General features: G+C 38.2%; 1 protein-coding gene across 2 annotated transcripts in view; it reads left to right on the forward strand.

The window, feature by feature from the left end:
* Nucleotides 1–15,930, forward strand: part of ptprn2 (protein tyrosine phosphatase receptor type N2) — a 365,871-nt gene that overhangs the window by 68,642 nt on the left and 281,299 nt on the right. For both annotated transcript variants that reach the window (XM_049481944.1, XM_049481945.1), the window contains exon 3: nucleotides 5,064–5,177. In XM_049481944.1, the coding sequence (XP_049337901.1) occupies nucleotides 5,064–5,177 (114 nt within the window). The remainder of the gene's footprint in view (nucleotides 1–5,063; nucleotides 5,178–15,930) is intronic.

Consider the following 15,930-nt stretch of genomic DNA (forward strand, 5'->3'; position numbering starts at 1 on the left):
TGGTCAGGAGGCTCTCGATCACACAGCTGTAGAAGTTGCAGAGTATCTTGGGAGACATCCTGAACTTCCTCAGCCTCCTCAGGAAGTACAGCCGCTGTTGAGCCTTTTTGACCAGCTGTGTGGTGTTCAATGTCCAAGTGAAGTCCTGACTGATGTGGACGCCCAGGTATTTAAAACTGTTCACTCCCTCCACTTCAAGCTCCCGGATGAACAGTGGCTGATGAGGTCTCCTCTCCCTCCTCATATCCACTATCAGCTCCTTCGTCTTGTCTGTGTTGAGGGCGAGGTTGTTGTCCTCACACCATGACACCAGTCTTGTCACCTCCCTCCTGTAAGCCGCTTCATCTCCGCCACTGATACTGATAGTGAAATGTTTCTTCAGAAAAGGGGCAGGTAGTGCAGCAATTACTTATTATTATTATTATTATTAATAATAATATTATCCATTCTTTAATTTTCTCTGTGATGGGGAGCTGAAATTAGCTTTAATCAGGTTTTATTTTATATATTTATTCCCCATTCTACCTTAAATTATGCAGCCTCTGCTGACTGTTGCACCAATTAACCTCCTAGGACCTGTGGACGCCCCATTTCGGATTATCTAGACCACAACACAAAATTTTGCTCTACAAGGGCCTGGTGTCCTCGTATGAGGCCATTACACTGCCTCCTAGTGGTGGCAGAAGAGTTTACATTAGAACACATTAGAGATTCGATTCTGTTCAGAAATTAACACTTAAAGCTCCACTAGGTAGGATTGAGATTTTGTGCTCGTGGGCTCCCCCTACAGTTGTAGAGTGTAATAAATGTTTCAGGCGGATTAGTTTCTCTTTCTCGTTTTCTGGCTTTCACAGACATATTCGATCTCTTTCCAGCTTCTGACAGAGTGTCTGTGTGTTAGTTTGCAAAGAATGAACCAGTAGTCCTTGTAGAACTGTTAGAACTAAAGGTCGGAAAGCAGGTCGCAGTTCTCGCGAGCGTTGGTCGCGGCCGCCTCGGAGAACTTACAGAGTCTGGTTTGAGCTTAGAGGAGCTCCGGCACAGACACGAGAGCACCGCTATTCCTCCTATTGCACCTCAATGCAGCGCTGCAGTGAGTTTCAAGCTGTAATTTTACTTCTTTAAAAAGATCAAAAATCAAGGAAATCCTACCTAGTGCAGAACACGTTTGTTTGTTTTTTTACTTTGTCTTCATATTGAAGCAGCACTTCAAATAAGCCATATTGTTCTACTTTTGCTTTGTTCAGCCACAAAATAAATGATTTACACATTTTATAATTTACTATTCGCAACTTCATTGTGTTCTATTGAAATATAAAACTAAAGTCCTCATATGTGGACAACATTTTGGCATGACCTCAGAAACTACATCATGTAAAAAGATAATTATTTGTTTTTTTTACACTACTAATCAGGTGCCAATTAGCACAAATAACAAAGAGAAATAAAAAAATCTGTTAAAAGTTAAGGTGGAATGTGAAAGTTAGCTTGCTAGCTAGCTACTAAGATAAACTACTAGCGATTTGTTTGTTTGTTATGAAGAAAATGGCCATAAAACACAGAAAGTACACATTAAACTATGGTAATATAGTGGTTGTAGTCATTTTTAACAAAGAAAATACATTAATTTGTGGATTTATTTGGTTGCTTGTGCCAGTGCCATCTATCCCTATGTGTAAACATGGAAAACAGAGCGGTAGGGCTAAGTGAGGGCTAATTGGGATTGGTCCAATATGTGGTTGCTATGGTGTTGTGAGATGGTTGCTATAAAACTGTTGCGTGAAAATGTTCGCTCGAGAGTGTTGCTAAGTAGTTGTGTGCGATTTGATGTTGTATCCCAGGTAGTTGCTAAGTTGATGCCCAGGTGTTTCTGTGGTATCTTACATGGTTAACTGGGTGTTACTAAGTGTATTCACATCACTGCAGCGTAAATTTTCCATAAATTTCTGTTTCTTAGAGGAAAAGTAGTGTAATTATTTAATTACTAATGTGATTGTCTCTGTGTGATGTGATGTTGCTCTTTTAACACGTTTTCATAGTTTGGCCTCAGGAAATCTCTAATCACTCAATTAATCAATGAAGTGATTGATTAATGAGTGGATTAATGGATAGTGACAGTGTGAGTGCGGCTTGTCTTCAGATTCAGCACTTCTGGATAACAGGCCGTCCCGAGAGTGACTGACACGCTGTAATAAACGCTCTGATTCTGTGTGTCTGTCTCTGTGTGTGTGTGTGTGTGTGTGTGTGTGTGTGTGTGTAATAGCTGAGCAGTCTAACGGATCATGTCTGGTAATGCGCTGCTTGACAGGCTTTTCCAGTGCTCTGTGTATAGTGTGTGTGTGTGTGTGTATAGTGTGTGTGTGTGTGTATAGTGTGTGTGTGTATAGTGTGTGTGTGACGGGGCTGATGGCTGTAATTACTGTGTGATTATTCCCACAGACGCTCAGAAAAGCTACAGAAGAAAATGACGGGGTTGCTATGGGTAACCGTCTCCGGGGGTGCGGGATGGTGCGGAGTGTTTTTCTGGGTTATGTCACACACACACACACACACACACACACACACACACACTGAGCCGGGGCAGAACCTGTTACTGTGCAGATTTACCCTCTTAACACCCTCCATTCACTTTCTGTCTCCTTATCTGTCTGTCTGTCTCTCTCTTTCTGTCATTCTCTGTCTGTCTAATATGTATATAAATGTGTCTGTCTGTCTTTTTGTCTGTCTATCAGTCTGTTTGTTAGTTTATCCATCTTTCTGTCCATTACTTACTCAACTTAAGTGGTTCCCACATCCAGGCTGTTGCTAGGCTGTTGCTGTTCTTGCAGTGTGTTTCTGTAGTGTTGCTAGGTGGTTGCTATGGTATCTCAGGAAGTCACTAATGTATCTGTCGTGGTTGCTGCATGAATGCACAGAGGTTGCTATGGTATGGTTATGCGGCATACTTGGCGAGGAGCAAAGAAATAATTGCATTGGAAACTTGTTTTTTTTTACTGTGCACATGACGACAAACTCTTTGAATCTTGAATCTGAATGGTATCTCAGGTGGTTGTTGTGATGTTCTTTATTGGTTTGGTAGGTTTGTTTGATTTTGCAATCCCAAGTTGGAATCCCAAGTGATTTGCAATAGTGTTGCTAAGTGCTTCCTATGAGGTTTCTGTGGTACCACCAATAATAGGAGTGTATAATTTGTTTAATAAAAGCTATATTTAAACAGAGCTTACACCAAATTCTCCTTAAAACAATTGTTCCATAATGATGGATCTCAGTTGCCATTTTCTGTATTATAATGTCTGTTGTGTTTGTGAAAGGTCACAAGAGCTCCAAACTAAAAAAAAACAAAACAACTTATGCGTTTTGAAAATAATACATTATAAATGATAATATGAATTTCAGATATTTCAAGCTAGGGAAGATTTCTTAATATTTCCTTGATTTCAAAAGAAACATTGAGCTAATATGAATGTAAAAAAATCTCAAAAAAGCGTTAGCGGTATGCGCTAAGCAGGCTAATGGTTGTACGGCTGTGCTGCGCTGTGATTGGTCGGTGGAGTGAGGTTGATGTGAGGTATTTAGAGGAGAGCTTTCTGTAAACGGCTCTTATCTGATCTCAGTGTCAGCCTCTCGTTTATATTCCTCACAAGGACAGCTGCATTACCCACAATCCCCGGCTCTCACCCAGATAGCCATTGAATTACTGAGACCGACCCGGCCGTGGCTTGGGGTTGCCTAGCAACCAGCCATCGAGTGGCACCGGGTCTGTGGTGATGGAAAGATAAGGGAGAGGAGAGATAAGAGGTGTGTGTGTGTGTGTGTGTGTGTGTGTGTGTGTGTGTGCTGATTGAATGGGCACTTATCTAAAATAGTGTCAAAAAAAGATCTTTGGCTATTAGCCTCCAAACCAAAACCTTTAGTCTTACTAAGTGTGTGTGTGTGTGTGTGTGTATGTGTGTGTGTATGTGTGTGTGTATGTGTGTGTGTATGTGTGTGTGTATGTGTGTGTGTATGTGTGTGTGTATGTGTGTGTGTATGTGTGTGTGTTGTGTGTGTGTTGTGTGTGTGTGTGTATGTGTGTGTGTATGTGTGTGTGTATGTGTGTGTGTTGTGTGTGTGTGTGTGTGTGTGTGTTGCTCAGGCTATTATCAGAAATGTGTCAAAAGCTGCTGCTGGCTGTCAGAACAATGAAAACTCTATTAGTCTCAGAACAAACTGGAACCGGACGTCCGTCTGCCCACTGAATAAACAGTCCAGAACCATTTCAGCCCAACTTTCAGTGCAAAAAGGTTTTATTTAAGTCATTCTAGAGCATTTTTATTGGTTCTTTCTGAAGAGAGCACTTCAGTTTCTGAATCAGTTTCTCTGATTTTGCTATTTATAGGTTTATATTTGAGTAAAATGAACATTGTTGTTTTATTCTATAAACTACAAACAACATTTCTCCCAAATTCCAAATAAAATATTGTCATTTAGAGCATTTATTTACAGAAAATGAGAAACGACTGAAACAACAAAAAAAATGCAGAGCTTTCAGACCTCAAATAATGCAAAGAAAACAAGTTCATATTCATAAAGTTTTAAGAGTTCAGAAATAATCAATATTTGGTGGAATAACCCTGGTGGTTTTTAATGACAGTTTTTTTTCATGCATCTTGGCATCATGTTCTCCTCCTCCACCAGTCTTACACACTGCTTTTGGATAACTTTATGCTGCTTTACTTCTGGTGCAAAAATTCAAGCAGTTCAGTTTGGTGGTTTGATGGTTTGTGATCATCCATCTTCCTCTTGATTATATTCCAGAGGTTTTTAATATGATAAAATCAAAGAAACTCATCATTTTTAAGTGGTATCTTATTTTTTTTTCAAGGAAATCTGGATAAAATAGTGAACAGGTGTGTGCAGTATACTTATGGAATGGTTAGGCGCTATTCGGCTGAAGTGACTAAGATTACAAGTTATGGTATTTTCTATTGTTGAACTTATTTTAATTGTGTGTTACAGATGGTTTAATTTTAATTTAATTTAAATTTTGAATTTGTGTGTGTGTGTGTGTGTGTGTGTTACAGATGGTTTGTTCGGGCAGTGTGTTGGTTTTCCTGGAGAAGAGGTTTACGGGTTTGATGCATCTCCAGCATCTCTGCAGCGTCTGAGGAACGCTCTACAGAAACTCGCCCATCAAGGTAAAGCCTACCTGTCTACCTGTAACTGTCCACCTGTTTACCTCCTTACCTGATGACCTGTCTAACTGTTTATCTATTACCTGTCTACTTGATTAACTGTATACCTCATTTCCTTCATACCTGTTTCCCTGTCTACCTGTTTACCTCCCAACCCGTTTTACCTCAATACCAGTTTACCTATTTACATGTCTCTCTGTTCCCCTGTCTACCTCTTTACCTCCTTAGCCTTTTACCTGTCTCTCTGATTCCCTGTCTACTTGTTTACCTCCTAACCCGTTTGACCTCATTACCCGTTTACCTGTTTCCCTCATTTCCTGTTTACCCGTTTCCCTCATTTCCTGTTTACCCGTTTCCCTCATTTCCTGTTTACCCGTTTCCCTCATTTCCTGTTTACCCGTTTCCCTCATTTCCTGTTTACCTGTTTTCCTCATTACCCGTTTACCTATTTCCCTCTTTACCTGTGTACTTATTTCCCTCATACCATGTTTACCTGTATTCCCTTTTACCTGTTTACTTGTTTCCCTCCCTACCTGTGTCCCTCATTACTCGTTTCCCTGTTTCCCTTTCTGTTTTTTTCTCCTTATGTTTCCTTTCTACCGGTTTCCCTGTTTACCTGTTTCCCTGTCTACCTGTTGTCTTCCTTACTTGTTTTCCTTTTTACCTGTTTCCTGGTTGACTTGTTTTCCCTTATGTTTTCCTGTCTACCTGTTTTCATCCTGACCTTTTTTGTGACATTTGTCTGTAAGTGTCTATGATTGTATTACTACATTGCACTTTATGAACTAGACCAAAAGTAGCTCATCAAAAGTAATAAGTAGAAAAATATAATTATTCATTTAATTTCTAATGGTCTCTCATACTTGACCAGGATCTCCAAGGAAAAATGTGTTAAATAAACCTAAAATCAAGGTTTGTACGGTCACGAAAAACCTGGAAAAGTCTTGGAATTTGAAAATAGCAATTTCCAGGCCTGGATAAGTTTTGGAAAAATTGAAATACCCAGAAAGTTTTGGAAAAGGTCATGAAAATTTGGTCTACAAATCTTTGTGTATCAGTTTATCGATGGAGAAATCAAATACGACAGCAAGTTAATTCAGTAATTTAGCCTCTACACAATGGAGCTCTCAGCATCTGACACACATTTTATTATTAACTAATGTGTGTCATTCATTTTAGGCCTGCTATAATCAATTTTGATAATAGTTTTAGTAGATTTTTGGTTTTATAGTCCATGTCTGATGTTTTAAAAAACATACGGTCATGCAAATTTGCCTTGGAAAATTTTATGAAAATGTATTGGTTAAAAAGTGTATGAACCCTGTAAAATAAAGGGAAATGATCAGATTGACTGGAACACAATGGTAGGGTTTAACAGGGGCTGTGGAATCATTGAGAGTAAATTTGGTGTTGATCTGATGGTGTGGTCCATTCTCACAGTTACAGAACTTTATCACTAACTTTATAACAAGCAGCAAAAGAGTTAAATCTGCAGAAGCAGCTCAGACAGGGTTACAGGCCTGGGAACAGAGTGTGATAGCACTTATTACTTTATTATATATATATATTTTTTTTTTACATGGACTGTCCTCTCCTCTCCAATTCCACCGTATGTCCTTGTTGTTTTAAAGAGCGCTTAAGCATGTTTTACACTTCTACAGAGTTCTGTATTAATATAGGGTAAAGGCAACAGACCTTTTCCAGTGTCTTCGCTGTCACTTCAGACCTCAAATAATGCAAAGAGAAGAAGTCCATATTCATAAAGTTTTAAGAGTTGAGAAAAAAATCTTTATTTGGCATCTTGTTCTCCTCCACCAGTCTTACACACTGCTTTTGGATAACTTTATGCTGCTTTACTCCTGGTGCAAAAATTCTAACAGTTCAGCTTGGTTTAATACACTGTGTTCATCCAGAGAGCCGCCATATATATATATATATATATGTATATGTATATGTGTATATATATATATATATATATATATATATATATATATATATATATATATATATATATATATATATATATATATATGGCGGCTCTCTGGATGAACACAGTGTATTTCAGTATAAAGTGCCCCCATATTTTGCCGGACCCTCATCAGGACCGCAGCTGGCGGACGTCTATATTTTTTGCGCGACCTGCCGCATCCCTCCATCACGTGGGCAGATGAAAGAGCGAATGATGAAAGGATGAGAGCACTCCTCCGTTGCCCGGGGCGACGCGTCGGACATCTGAGGGCTGGGGAAATGGAGAGGTTTTTCAATGACACACTGCGTTAGAAAGGGCAGAACCGAGCGCAGTGTGGAGTGGCTCTGTGGATCCAACCAGCAGCAGAACATCTCCGCCTGTACTGGGACTGATGGACGGATTCACTGTGTGATTTTAATACGTGACCGACCACCAGAGCATCAGCACATCAGCACCAGGGCCTAAAAACATTAGTGTGTTTATTTAACTACAAATCAGAATCACACATCTTCAGAAAAAAAAAATCTACCAGTATAATAATGATATAATAATGATGATTATTATGATAATAATAATTGCATTATTAGTATTGAATTCAATAGATCAATAGTGTCATTATTTGGTTTGACTCAAATATTTAATTTGCACATAATAAAATTATAAATTATCACAAGTAAACAAAACAGTTAAATCCATGCTGCTCTCAGTAACCCATCTCCCTATTATAGTAATATTAATAATCCACTACATGGACACAAGTAATGGGACACCTGATCATTCTAGGGCTGCAGCTATCGATTATTTTACTTAATAATGAATGACCAATTGGTTTAGTTTTTAATTCACAACATAAATTTGCATACAGTGGCATCCTACCACTGGTCAAACTGCTTTTTTTTATAATTTTTAGTGTCTTTATACAGTATTGTGCAAAAGTTTAAGGCCCCTGTGTGAATTTCAGTAAAGAATAAGTGTCTTGTCCGAGAAGTAAGAGTTTGTTTATAATAAATACAATCAGCAGTTTTACCAAAAAATACTGTTTCCTCAAAACATCTCCTAATCTCTCCTCCTCATCTGAGTTTAACTGAGTTACTGGTACATTTTGGTAAATGTGGTAAATCAGGTGAGCTGCTGACGGAACTGAACATAATAAACACATGCTGGCTGAGGAGCATCCAGGAGAAATCTGGAATCTCTACACTCGGCTCACAGGATATAACATACTTATAGTTAAGAATTAGAATTTCTTTTTACTATGGAGGACCAAAAGTGCCAAAATGTAAAAATAAATAAATAAATAAATAAAAATGTAAGTAAATCACTCAATGAAAGTAATATGGTGATTAAAACGGTAAATAATAATTATAATTAATATAAAAATAAATACATATCTTTTAGGGGTGTCACGATCTCGATATTTTATCGAAATCGAATCGAAATGAGGTCACGATCTCGAGTATCGAAGTCAAAAAGAGGATCGACGATCCCTCCCGCGCGCGCTACGCAAATAGCGCAGCGCGCTACGCAAATGGCGCGGCACCAACACAGCGCATCCTATTCATTTAAATAGAGAGCCGCTGCATGAGCGCAGTCGGCGGGAGTGTGATCACTGTTTTTTATCTGTCCAACGGGGGAGGGGGGGAGGGGGGGAGGGGGGGCGGGGGTTGGGCGCGCAGGTTTTGTATCTGTATCTAACGGAGGGGTGGGTGCGCGCAGGTGAGAGCGTGTGAACTCGCTGAAATGCGTGTGTCAGTGTGACTTGAGAACACTGACTATAGATCACAGTGAGGTGGATTAAAAATCTTAAACTTATAATTGACTACACCTGTTGCTTTCCATTGAATTAAAAAAACATCTTTCTCTCAGATAAAGTAAACACAAGCGTGTTTCTGACTAAAATAAAAGCTTTTCAGGAGAGATATAAGTTATGTGTAAATATTTATAAGACAATACCTGACAAAATCTGTTTTAATGACGTTAATAAACATCACTGTGACAGCGCACCACATCACTTATCTAACCAGCCTGTACTGATTTCTGCCCCCCAATAATGCTTTCAATAACCTCTAATAGCCTTTAATAGTCTTCAGTAGCCTTTAAAAGACTTACCTGGCGGCCGTGGTGTGTCCACTAAACTCCGTAGTTATAAACATCCTGAGGTTAGCAGCGCGCTAACTGACCCGTTTATAATGTAATCCGAGCAGTGACTCCGTGTCGGCTGTTCTAACCTGCTGCTGTTAGCTGCTTGGGCTGAAAGATGAACTGTAGTGAGCTGTATTATCCGGTTAGTGGGGTTAAAACCTTTATTTGTTTACAGAAACAGTAAAAACGGACTGGCTGAGCTCTGTAGCCCGTGGCTGGGCTGTACTGAAGTAGTGACTGAGTGAAGAGAGCGGGGTGCTGCTGCTGCTAGTGGTTGGATGAAGAACTGCAGCTTCATGTAATGAGCAGTTTCACCAGCCATCCACACACAGCTCTGATAAACTGCTTGTTTTAATAGTGCACACTGTTGCTACCAAAATAAGTCACTAGATGGCATTACCATATATATCTTAATAAATAATAATAATAATAATAATAATATTTATAATATTTATAATAATAATAATAATAATAATAATAAATATATTATTTAAATTTTATGAGGCATAAAATAATAACAAGAAAAAAAAACAAGAAAATCGAGAATCGAATCGAATCGTGACCCTCAAATCGAAAATGAAATCGAATCGAGGATTTAGAGAATCGTGACACCCCTAATATCTTTAAAAATGAATATCTTAATTATTTGTTATTTATTGGTTTCTTTATTAACATTGTTTATTTTTTATATTTATTTATTTCTGCATTCATTTATTTCCCAATTTATTTATTTCTGTATTTCCTTGTCCTTATATGATAATGAAGGGGCGTGTTTTATAATAATCTTCTACGTTACCAAAGTTCCCGCCAAAGGGGCAAGACATGTATTAATAATTAATCTAGGTTATCTGACATCGATCAACCAATAGGAATGCTAAGACACCGTGACATCATTGCTGGACAGCCCCTTCATTAACATATAAGGAAAAGGAAAAACAGAAATAAATAAACTGGGAAATAAATAAATCAGGAAAAAAAATAAATTGGGGAAATAAATAAATTGGGAAATAAATGAATGCAGAAATAAATAGTTATGTAAATAAATAAACAAACAAATCAAAAGAGAAATTAAACCCATACATAAAAATTTAAGATATTTAGTTTTATGTATTTATTTTTATATTAATTATACTTATTATTTACTGTTTAAATCACCATATTACTTTTATTGAGTGATTTACTTACGTTGTTATTTATTTATTTATTTTTAATTTTGGCAGTTTTGGTCCTCCATATTTTACGTTTTACTGTATGTATGTTTGTTCGCATCTGTTTAAATCATATGTGGTGCTTTTTTTTTAGGTAAAAACACTCATATTGCTGTGGATTAGAGTAATTTGCTTTGGTGCCTAAAACCTTTGCACAGTACTGTACCTCCACTTAAGTCTAATATATTCAGGTGTGTAGCAATGCCAGTAATATGTATTATATTCAGCTATGTCTGATGTAAAGTTTGGAGACACCTTCTCTTTTTTTTTATTTGTTTTCTTGACTATTTTACATTGTAGATTCTCACTGAAGCATCAAAACTATGAATGAACACATGTGGAGTTTTATGTACTTAACAATAAAATGTGAAATAACTAAAAAAAACATGTTTTATTTTCTAGTTTCTTCAAAATAGCCCCCTTTGCTCTGATTACTGCTTTGCACACTCTTGGCATCATCATTCTCTCAATGAGCTTCATTAAGAGGTGGCCACCTGAAATGAAAGGTTTTCCAACAGTCTTGAAGGAAGGAAGGAGTTCCCAGAGGTGTTTATTAGCACTTGTTTCTCCTTTGTCTTCTTCACTCTGTGCTCCAGCTCACCCCAAACCTCAAATCTGGATTGGGTTCAGGTCCGGTGACTGTGGAGGTTCAGCTCATTTTTTGTTAAGTACATAAAACTCCACATGTGTTCATTCATAGTTTTGATGCTTCAGTGAGAATCTACGATTTAAATAGTCCTGAAAATAAAGAAAACACATTGAAAAGGCCAAACTTTTGGCCTGTACTGTATCTATATAGAAGCATCTACAGGAGGTTTTCTGAAAGGTGCATAATCCTCTGAGCTATCTCAGTTCTATATAGAAGCACTATATGAGTATATGTACTAAATCGGAGTGAGATTCTGGCTCTGATTGTTCAGTGTTTGAGCGTGCAGTGGTTCAGCTGGTCCTCCGGGGGGCAGCATGCTCCTGCGCGAGGCTGCACGGCTCCACGGCTGCAGGATTGGCGGCTCGGCGGCTCTAATTGGCTTCAGAAGCCGCGGCTGAGGTTGATCCTCTAACAGGCGTAAATGAAAGCTGAAAAGCGTGGAAGCCGCACAGCCGTCTTTGGGTAAATTACCAACATGGTAATGAATATTAGAGCACGGAGGAGATGGCCGTCTAACTCCAATTACCTGAACCGAATAAAGAGCGAGGGATCAGGAGGATGAGAGGAGGAGAAGAGAGGCTGTGTTCAATTACTCCCTTTTTTCTCTCTCTGCCTTTCTTCGTCTTCTCTCTCTCTCTCTCTCTCTTTTCTCTCTCTTTTTTCTCGGGCACAGATGGCGTCTGAAATCTGGGCTTTTGATTGACGTTACGTCTTTCCGTGTCAAATTTAGATTGGTGTGAGTGTGTGTATGTGTGTGTGTGTGTGTGTGTGTTAATTCGTTTGTTTGTGTGTGTGTGTGTAAAATTTAAAATACATTGGCAACATTAAGCGGCATTTTTTATTAGAGATGCACCGAATATCTGGCAACCAGAAGTATTTGGTTAAAAAAAAAAAAGAAAACAAAAGCAGTTTAATTCATATTAAACTCTCATAACAAGACTCTTACCAAAAGATAGGGGTGTGCGAAATAGTCCTGAAATAATATTGCAATATTTCAAGGTATTTTGAGGTAAAATATTATTGGAGATAAGATAAATCATTGCTTTTTTAAATTTAATTTATTTAGAATATGGTACTGAAAAAGCCATTTGGTATAAATATAACAGTTCCATACATTCAGTAGAAAAATGATATCCAATATAAATGTTTGTCTGGTTTGTAAACTGGTAACCATGATTACTGCTGATTTTGTATACAATAATAATAGTGTATTGTAATATAATTAAACACAGAATTCTGTTCTGATTTATTCTTATTAATCTTACTTTTTATCCAACAGTGGGATCTAACAATATACTATAGCACTGCTGTCTCTAGCATATACTATTTGTATACTATTAACACTAAAATGACTCACTTCTGACACCAATATTCACATTTAAACTAACCATTGAAAATCGATACTGTGTTTTTGAGAATCGATATATTTTGCAAAACGAAAAATTGCGATACTTTGATACCTTTTACATCAATATTTTCTTACACATATTTTACACCCTGTGCAAGTCACGTCATGATGCTCATTGCTAGCTTACGCCCCACCAACATTTTTTTTTACACCTTGCGCCTGCCTCGTTAAAATAGCTACCAAGTTTATAAGCATATCTACACTAGACTTTGGTGGAAATAAGGTGTGTTTAGATAAAATTCTGGTGTATTGCTACCTTGCTATTGCAGGTGCGCCACTGATTGATTTAAACCCTGACAACAGTCGACAGTCAGATGTCCATTCCTATCTTGGCTCATTACACACACATGGACATGCAGCAGTGCACAAACCCAACTTTTACATCAACAATAAACACAGATTAATAAATAAAATAGCAACGCTGTTCCCATAAATGAGCTGCTGGAGCTCCTTTACAGCGTCAACCAGCAGCTCAGTTTCCTCTGCTGAGAAGTGCAGAAGGGCTGCGCTGTTAAAATAGCAATCCACCAAAGTCAGAGTGCGCCTGGCTCTTAAAGGCAATGATGAGCAAGTGACAAAACACACTCATGATTAATTAAGAAAATTAGTACATGCCTTTGGCATATTTAGAGTCACGCAAGTTGTACTTATCCCGTCGTTACGATAGCGAAGACACACAGACACGTCCTAAATCAAAATCCATAGACCACGAAAACAGGACTTTTTGTCTCTTTTCTACCACACCAGGAAATATCCAGTGTGAATTAGCTCTATATCGGGTTCTGTAGAGGAAAAGGGATGGCAGTGAAGGTCAGAACAACATCAAACGTTTGAGAAACGGTCGATTTCCTCCCTGTTTAAATGAGTATCATCATCAGAACTGCAGTGAAAGTCAGATGTCCAGTGTCTGCAGTAAATTACAGATGTACTGGCTGTTTGTCCACAGCCCTGCTGTTCTGTCCCCGCTGTCCTGATCACACACTCCTGAAGCGTGATGTCTCCCCAGCTGCTTACACACTGTGTGTGTGTGTGTGTGTGTGTGTGTGTGGAGGACAGATAGAGCTGCAGATTGTCGAATGTCATCGACTCGCTCTTCTCTTTATCTCACATCTCGAGTAGCTGAAGAAAACGCCGCGATTTGGGAAGACGTGAGATCGATACAATCGACCGACCGCAGAGACCGAGAACGTTCACTCATTGTCCCCAAAACCATCCCTCACGCTCGCTTACACACACACACACACACACACACACTCACACTCTCACACACACACTCGCAGTAATACTAAACGACTTTTACATTACACTGTGGTCACAACGCATCAGTGCATTTGGGTGATCAGCTACAGTGTGTGTGTGTCTAAATGAAGAGAGCACTTCAGTTTCTGAATCAGTTTCTCTGATTTTGCTATTTATAGGTTTATGTTTGAGTAAAATGAACATTGTTGTTTTATTCTATAAACTACAGACAACATTTCTCCCAAATTCCAAATAAAAATATTCTCATTTAGAGCATTTATTTACAGAAAATGAGAAATGGCTGAAATAACAAAAAAGATGCAGAGCTTTCAGACCTCAAATAATGCAAAGAAAACAAGTTCATATTCATAAAGTAGTTTTAAGAGTTCAGAAATCAATATTTCTTCATGCATTCTCCTCCACCAGTCTTACACACTGCTTTTGGATAACTTTATGCTGCTTTACTCCTGGTGCAAAAATTCAAGCAGTTCAGTTTGGTGGTTTGATGGTTTGTGATCATCCTTCTTCCTCTTGATTATATTCCAGAGGTTTTCAATTTGGTAAAATCAAAGAAACTCTTCATTTTTAAGTGATATCTAGGTACTTAAAGGTACTTCCTAATATTTTATTTTTATAGGGTATTAAATTTCCAATTTTATTTGTCACATACAGAGTAATACACTATGATTTGCAGTGAGAATGACAATCTGCTAACACAACGCTACTAATTTAAACCACACAATTTTAGAGTGCAAAAATGCATTTGTGCAAAAAGATAAAGAAAATCAAGGATACAATGTAAAAACTATAAATAATAAATAAATCAATCATTGCTTTTTTTTTTAATAAATTTAAAAATATAAAATACTTGTGAGCATTAGGGTTGCCAGGTCTAACAGGACATCCTGCTGTAGCAGGCGTTGACCTTTATGGCTGGGTGTCCATCTGGCATTTTTCAGCAGGATAATGCTCACACACACACACACACACACACACACACACACACACACGTGCAGTCAGATGGCTGTTGGGTAGGTGTAACCGAGCTGATGTGAAGACACAGAGTGTGTGTGTGTGTGTGTGTGTGTGTGCTGGGGTGGGGGTAATGTGGTGTGACGGGTGTGTTGGACAGGTTGGGTGGAGGGAGCAGTGACCATAAACACGAAGTTCATCCTTTCAGCCTGGCTGACCACTGCTACTGAACACAACTCTGTGTGTGTGTGTGTGTGTGTATTATGCGTGTGTGTGTGTGTGTGTATTATGTGTTTGTGTGTGTGTATTATGTGTGTGTGTGTGTGTGTATTGTGTGTTTGTGTGTGTGTATTATGTGTGTGTGTGTGTGTTCTGAGGGTCTGAGATTAATTTATTAATAAAGGATTACATTATTATCCTTATACATAAGATAAAGTACACACACTCTTAATACACACTGATCTATGTGGTAATAGAGTGTGTGTGTGTGTGTGTGTGTTGAGAATAGTAATACAGGTGGAAATAAATATGTGTGACGTGTGTAGAAGTTCAGTCTTCCAGAGTATCAAACATAAAACACACACACACACACACTTCAGTACCTGTGTGTATTATATAAATGCATGTATAAGTATTAGTGCTTAATAAATACTCTTGTACTTAAATAGTAGTAGTAGTAATAATACTTTGTTATACATCAAATGGTCATTAAACATATTTTGTCACTGTTGCACACAAATTGTGTATCTGCAAAACAAGAACTTTACAGAAAAAAGAAGAAATCTTAATTTTTATTCCAAATATTAATCGTTTTGGTGTCATGATGCTTTTGTTGTTTTGCCACTCAGGCTGCTGTTGTGCCGAATTCCATCCTAATCTGACTCCCCTGAAAACAAACAATCAACCTTTATTTTCACTCAGTAATACATTGAGAGTAACCCTCATTTAACCCTCACAGCATACCTGTCAAGTCTCCCGTTTTGGCCAGGAAACTACCGTATTTTACTCCTCTTTCCCGCCGTCCTCCCGTATTAGTATTTTCCCGTAAATTTCCCGTATTATATTAAAATAAAAAAATATATATTATTGAGGAGACAGGGAGCTGACTGCTCTGTGTCTCTTAACCAATCGTGCAGCCGGTTCAAGGAGAAAGTCCCGCCTTTCAGGAG

The sequence above is a fragment of the Astyanax mexicanus genome, chromosome 8 (assembly GCF_023375975.1).
Source record: "Astyanax mexicanus isolate ESR-SI-001 chromosome 8, AstMex3_surface, whole genome shotgun sequence".
NCBI lineage: Eukaryota > Metazoa > Chordata > Actinopteri > Characiformes > Acestrorhamphidae > Astyanax > Astyanax mexicanus.